The sequence below is a fragment of the Microcaecilia unicolor genome, chromosome 3 (assembly GCF_901765095.1).
Source record: "Microcaecilia unicolor chromosome 3, aMicUni1.1, whole genome shotgun sequence".
NCBI classification, from domain to species: Eukaryota; Metazoa; Chordata; class Amphibia; order Gymnophiona; family Siphonopidae; genus Microcaecilia; species Microcaecilia unicolor.
This window is the reverse complement of record NC_044033.1, coordinates 397,114,750-397,121,420: the sequence shown is the minus strand read 5'-3', so window position 1 is coordinate 397,121,420 and position 6,671 is coordinate 397,114,750. Positions and strand designations below refer to the sequence as shown.

Below are 6,671 nucleotides of genomic sequence, written 5' to 3'. Positions count from 1 at the left end.
GCAAACCCCTTTTCAAAGAAATTCCTTGAGGAGCTTCTCTTTGAAAGCGTGGGACAACAGAGGAATGAATACTTTTGCAAATCATGTATTTTATACATTCTTTGAAGGAGCACAGTATGCATGCTGATGTATTCACAGGGAATTTCAAAATGAAATCCTGAAATATACTTTCCAAATACTTTCATCTGCAGCAAGAGAGTGGGTGGGGCAATTTTCACACACCATTTTAAACCTTTTGAAAATTGCCCTTAGAGGGTCATTTTCTGGGGACGGTGTGTAGGATGCATCTGTTTTTATTTAAAAAAAAAAACCCCCCACCAAAACAAAACCATATCTATGTACTTTTATACAGAAAGCCTTTCCAAAAGCTTCTGCACAAAGTTACACCAATTCCAGACTAATTCTGTAAGGGTACAGGTAAGAACTGGTACATGTGTGTATTTTCTAAGTATATGCATATGTGCCAAACCCAACCCTCCTCGGTTAAGGCGGGGAAGGGGAGATACATATGCTTAGATACAGGTGCTGTCTTTTCTGAGCATCACACACAAATATCTGAGGTTCACAGATAGCAATAGTGGGGGTGGGGGTGAGGGCTAAAGGGAAGCAGATGTCTTTCCACACTTACATAAGGAAATATTTCAGGATTCAAGTTTATTTTCATTAGCATCAACATATCTTCAACTTCTTCCCAGAATTAAGCTTTTCTTAATTATTCTTGGAAGGAATCTATGTAAATAAGACCCCCCCCCTCCCCTCCGGTTAAGAAGTTTCATAGGAGAGGATCAAATCTCACACCAATGAGATTATGCATCTCCGAGACACTAGACTGTTTCCTGCTCCCATGAAGCTATACATACTGACATTTCATTGGCTACATTAAGCACTCTTCTTTAATGCTGGAGTCAACCAGCTTTTGTCTAATTTGAAAATGGAATCTCCAGGTTCTGTTTTGTGACAGCATAATGCCTGGGCTTATATATAAGCTAGGGAGGGAAGGGACTAGCCTGATGAGAGAAAACAGTCCCAAGATGCTCCATTTCAGTTGCTGCTCACAGGAGCAGATAGAATTGTTATCAGGTAAGAACAAAAACAGAGCATTAAAAGGTGCCTTATTCACAAACAGCTTTGTGGGTCCTACAATCCAAACAATGTCATATTACAGCATCTTGGAAGTCCTTTAAGGTACTCTTCGGTGTCACACATGTATATGGATAATCACCAGCATGCAAAGGGTAGATATATGCAGAAAGAAATGGGTTTGGCATAGCATAAAGTCTGCCACCTTTCTGCTGCTGCTTTTACTGTACAATTGGCACCTTCACCCTCCCACCCTTCCCCCATTTCAGGGAACCAAAGGAACCCGTGAATTGTAGAATCCATCTAACATCTTTGTTTTTAAAAAATGTAATAAGTTAAAAAACCCAACCAAACAAACAAACAAACAAACTAACCTTGCACCATATTCTGAAATGTCTTCCATAGTGTCAAGAACAGAAATGTAACATTTCTAGGTTCCAACACACTGCTAAGGATGAAAGGCTGGAATGATGCAGGGATTTGGGAAAGAGGTTTTGATGGTAGGAGGGGAGGGTAACAGAATGTAAATTATTCTGAAACAAACTATTTTTTTCAAAGGCACATTTCACCCTTGGAATGCATAGGTTGCAAGAACAGAGATACAGGGCTGGTAATTAGTCCAGGAGGGAGAAGGAGGCCCTCCCCCTCTTCTGTTACTGAGGCTTTGGCTTTAGGAAGACTTCAGTTTCTTGAGTCGAGGAGTGGTTCCATTCTCGGCTTTTAATAGTCCATTTTCATGATAGCCTGGCATGACGAAGAGAATCAAAAAGAATGTCTGTTAAACAAGTGCTCATCTCTGCTTTCCTCCTGTACACAAAGATAAGATTTTGGTTACTTAAAAACATTTACAACCCGTATATCCTCAATTCTCAATAAAAACATACATAAAACATATTAAAATAAATCAAAAACAATACACAATCTTATGAATAAAAAACATACCTCATTATCATACACTCATCAGAATAACTGATTAAAAAAAGTGTTAAGAGCTATAAGGAAGTATTTTGATTATAAAGAATTTTTGGTACTTCAGCATGCATTGTTCATGTCTCAATTAGGTTATGCAAGTGCCATATTGGCGGGTATATTAAACAAGTAATCTAAGAAAGCTACAAAATTTACAGAATGCTGCAATTTGGATTTTGGGCAGTGCCCACAGGTTTGATCATGTTACACCACTCTATTTGTATTACCATTGGTTGCCTGTGGGCTATAGATTTTGTTTAAGCTACTAGTCCTAACTCATAGGGTGTATTATGAAATGGTACCAAGTTCATTGGCTAGTCTGTTAGAGCTCTATGTACCAGTGAGGTGCTTGTGATCTCAGAAGGCCCTATACGTAAGGCTCGTTCGGCCACTACTAGAAAGGAAACATTTTTTTATTTGGCTCCAGTGAATTGGAATGCACTCCCGTTGGCCTTATGGGCTGAAAGATTACCACATTTCAAGCGCTTTCTTAAGCAGGGGCGTAGCTACGGGTGGGCCTGGCTGGGCCCAGGCCCACCCAATTTCAGCCCAGGCCCGCCCAGCGCCAGCCCCAGCTCCCATTGCCGGCCACTGCTGCTTTTCCTGTTGAGCAGCAGGGCCGGCGCTACAAAAATAAGAAGCGCTAACGCTAAGGACAAAAAATGTTTTAAAAAAAAAAAGCGCGGCACCGGCAGGCACTGTCTAGGCAGCCTTGAGGCATTGGCTGCTGGCTCGCAGGCTCCTCCCGTCTCTTACGTTACTGCCCCTGACATAGGAGACGGGAGGAGCCTGCGAGCCAGCAGCCAATGCCTCAAGGCTGCCTAGACAGTGCCTGCCGGTGCCGCGCTTTTTTTTTTTTTTTACATTTTTTGTCCTTAGCGTTAGCGTTTCTTCTTTTTGTAGCGCCGGCCCTGCTGCTCAACAGGAAAAGCAGCAGTGGCTGGCAATGGGAGCTGGGGCTGGCGCTGGCATGCAGGGCAGGCCTCGAGGAAAAGAGAAAAGAGGGAAAACATGAAAGGATGGGGAGAAAGAGGGAACACAGATGGAAAGATGGGGATAAAAGAGGGAAAACAGATGGAATGATGGCAGAGAATGAGGGAAAACATGGAAGGATGGGGAGAAAGAGGGAAAACAGATGGAAGGATGGGGAGAAAAGAGGGAAAACAGATGGAAGGATGGGGAGAAAAGAGGGAAAACAGATGGAAGGATGGGGAGAAAAGAGGGAAAACAGATGGAAGGATGGCAGAGAAAGGGAAAACAGATGGAAGGATGGCAGAGAATGAGGGAAAACATGGAAGGATGGGGAGAAAGAGGGAAAACAGATGGAAGGATGGGGAGAAAAGAAGGAAAACAGATGGAAGGATGGCAGAGAATGGGAAAACATGGAAGGATGGGGAGAAAGAGGGAAAACATGGAAGGATGGGAGAAAGAGGGAAAACAGATGGAAGGATGGGGATAAAAGAGGGAAAACAGATGGAATGATGGCAGAGAATGAGGGAAAACATGGAAGGATGGGGAGAAAAGAGGGAAAACAGATGGAAGGATGGCAGAGAAAGAGGGAAAACATGGAAGGATGGGGAGAAAGAGGGAAAACATGGAAGGATGGGGAGAAAAGAGGGAAAACAGATGGAAGGATGGCAGAGAATGAGGGAAAACATGGAAAGATGGGGAGAAAGAGGGAAAACATGGAAGGATGGGGAGAAAGAGAGAAAACAGATGGAAGGATGGGGAGAAAAGAGGGAAAACAGATGGGAGGATGGGGAGAAAAGAGGGAAAACAGATGGAAGGATGGCAGAGAAAGAGGGAAAACAGATGGAAGGATGGGGAGAGAAAGAGGGAAAACGGATGGATGGGGAGAGAGACTCTCGATGGAAGGATGGGGAGAGAAAGAGAGGAGATGGATGAAAGGATGCAGAGAGAAAGGGGAGAGACTGGAAGGATGTGGAGAGAGAAGGGACACTGAACAGAAAAGAGTACAGAGATACAGAGACACTGGTTAGAAAGAGGGAGAGAGAGACATTAGATGGAAGGATCAGGAGAGAGTGTAGATGGATGGAAGGATGGGGAGAGAAAGAGGGAAGACGCTGGATGGAAGGTTAGGGAGAAAGAGGTGACACTGGACGGAAGGATGCAGAAAGAATGAGGGGACACTACTGGAAGGATGGGGAGAGAAAGAGGAGAGCTGCTGGATGGAAAAGGGGAGTAGTGAAAGACAGGAGAATAAAAGGAAGGGGCATGGGGAGAACAAGGGTGAGAAAAAGATGAAAAACCATAAGTAGATGAAGGAAATTAAAGAATGGATAGTAAGAATGAATTAAATCAGGACAGAGAGAGAGAGAGGCAGAAAAATATTGAAGAAAGCAAAGAAAAAGGAGAGAAAAATGACAAATGGCCAGGAAAACCTGGCAGAAGAGTTAAGCAAATACGAAGGAAAGCAGAATCTAGAGACTGGGAGCGACACAATGAGAAAAAGTAAATGGCCATACAAGAAAGGTAAAGAAAATAATTTTATTTTTAATTTAGGATAAAGTAATATGGTGCCTGTGTTAATGAAGTTTCAGAGACCAATACTTCCTTCCTTAGGTCAGGCGAGGATACCGTAACAGCATTATACTGACCTGAGGCAGGAGGTTTTGGCCTCTGAAAGCTCACTGAAAAGGGTGTTAGGCTATTAAATAAATTTTCTGAAATCTGATGCACTGAAAAGCAGCACTTTACCCTGTGTGACAAATGCATCTGATTAGCGTGACTAAATTTTGCTGGGGGAAGGGGGTAGAGAGAAAATTTTGTGCCCACCCACTTTGGGTTCAGGCCCATCCAAAATTGGCAGTCTGGCTACGCCACTGTTCTTAAGGCTCATTATTTATGGCTAAATTAGGTCTTACCTGCAAACTTGCTTTCCTTTAGTCCTTCCAGACCGGCACAGATGGATTATGCATTCTGACCAGCAAATGGAAACCAAGAACCACTGACTTCTGAGAACACATAACCATGCTGTGCAGTTCCCAAAGAGCCAGTTGTGTAATAGCCAAGCAGAAACAGTCAATCTTAATGTCCCAATTAATGGCCAAGAAGTATGGTCGCCTTCTTCAATATCATAAAACTTGAGATGTTTATAAGAAATGGCGTGATAGATCTGCACTAGTACTGTAGTTCCTCTTTACTGTTTGGAGAGTTTTTAACTACAAGACTTACAACAAGCTGGACATTTAGGGGGAGGGGGGTATTGCATGTTTTGTATTGCTGGTTGTTTGCTGCATTTTCTGCTGTAGTTTGAAGATCCTGTTTAGCACAACTGATTATGACTTGGCTGCTTTGGAAAACAATGAAACTTGTAAGTGTATATATATATATATATATGTTTTCCAAAGCAGCCAAGTCATAATCAGTTGTGCTAAACAGGATCTTCAAACTACAGCAGAAAATGCAGCAAACAACCAGCAATATATATATATATATATATATATATATATATATATATATATATATATATATATATATATACACTTACAAGGTTCATTGTTTTCCTATCCCCATCCCTCTCAGTGCTAAGGCCGTAGGCCTCACACAGGAAGCCTAGTGCTGCTGCTTGAGGATGCATCTCTATACAGGCTTATCATTTATTAATAAAGGTTTGCCATTTTTTTGAAGAAATGGCAAATATAAACAGAACAGAACACAACCAACCCCTGGTAGCCTAAACAACAATCCGTTCCCTGAAACCAAATATGCCAAACCAAGCCATGTTTCTTCTGGGAGGAAAAAATCCCCCAAACATTAAAAATTTGCTGAACCCAACACCTGGGTGGGTCCTGTGCTGGTCTGGAGGGCCTAAGAGAAAGCAAATTAGCAGGTAAGACCTAATTTACCCTTCCATAGCGTTCCTCCAGACCGGCACAGATGGGAAGTACCAAAGCAGTGAACATTACAGGAGGAAGTACCAAAGCAGTGACCATTATTGAAAGGATCCCCGAAGCCCTGCTTCTAAGACTCTAACCCTAAAAACTGCATCCTGATATGCTTGGACATCCAATCGATAATGATGCACAAAGGAATGTAAGGAAGGCCAGAGAGCCACTTTACAAATGTCCAGAAGGGGAACTAGAGAACTCTCTGCCAAAAAGGTTGCCTGACCCCTAGTAAAATGTGCCTTTAGCTGTTAAGGGCACTGGCCTACTCTTAAGAATATAAACTGAGGCCACCGCCTCCTTCACCCATCTGGCAATTGTGGCCTTAGAAGTGGCCTCTCCTCAGCAATGACCACCAATCAGGCCAAACAACCTGTCTGACTGACAAAAATTCCTGCAGCCCTCCGAACATCTAGGCAATACAACCATTGCTGATCCAGAGAACCGATCAGATCCCCCAACACTGGCAAAACCACTAAGAAATCCCAAAACTACTTTGGGAAGAAAAGGTGGCACCGGACTCAGGACCACTCTTTCTTTAGAGAGACAACAAGAAAGCCTACGAGCCTGCAACTCTGAAATCCATGTAGCTGAAGAAATGGCCACTAGAAACACTGCCTCCCAGGAAAAATCCTTCAAGGAACAATCTGATAAAGGTTCAAAGACCATGGCATTCAACACGAGATTAAGATCCCAGGGAGGAACCGTAGGCCT

The 6,671-nt window shown here is 42.9% G+C and overlaps 1 protein-coding gene across 2 annotated transcripts in view; it reads right to left on the bottom strand.

The window, feature by feature from the left end:
• Window positions 1-305: 305 nt before the first annotated feature.
• TRAM2 (translocation associated membrane protein 2) overlaps window positions 306-6,671 on the bottom strand; it is a 151,893-nt gene continuing 145,527 nt past the window's right edge. For both annotated transcript variants that reach the window (XM_030195573.1, XM_030195574.1), the window contains one exon: window positions 306-1,824. In XM_030195573.1, the coding sequence (XP_030051433.1) occupies window positions 1,751-1,824 (74 nt within the window). In that variant the 3' untranslated portion in view covers window positions 306-1,750. The remainder of the gene's footprint in view (window positions 1,825-6,671) is intronic.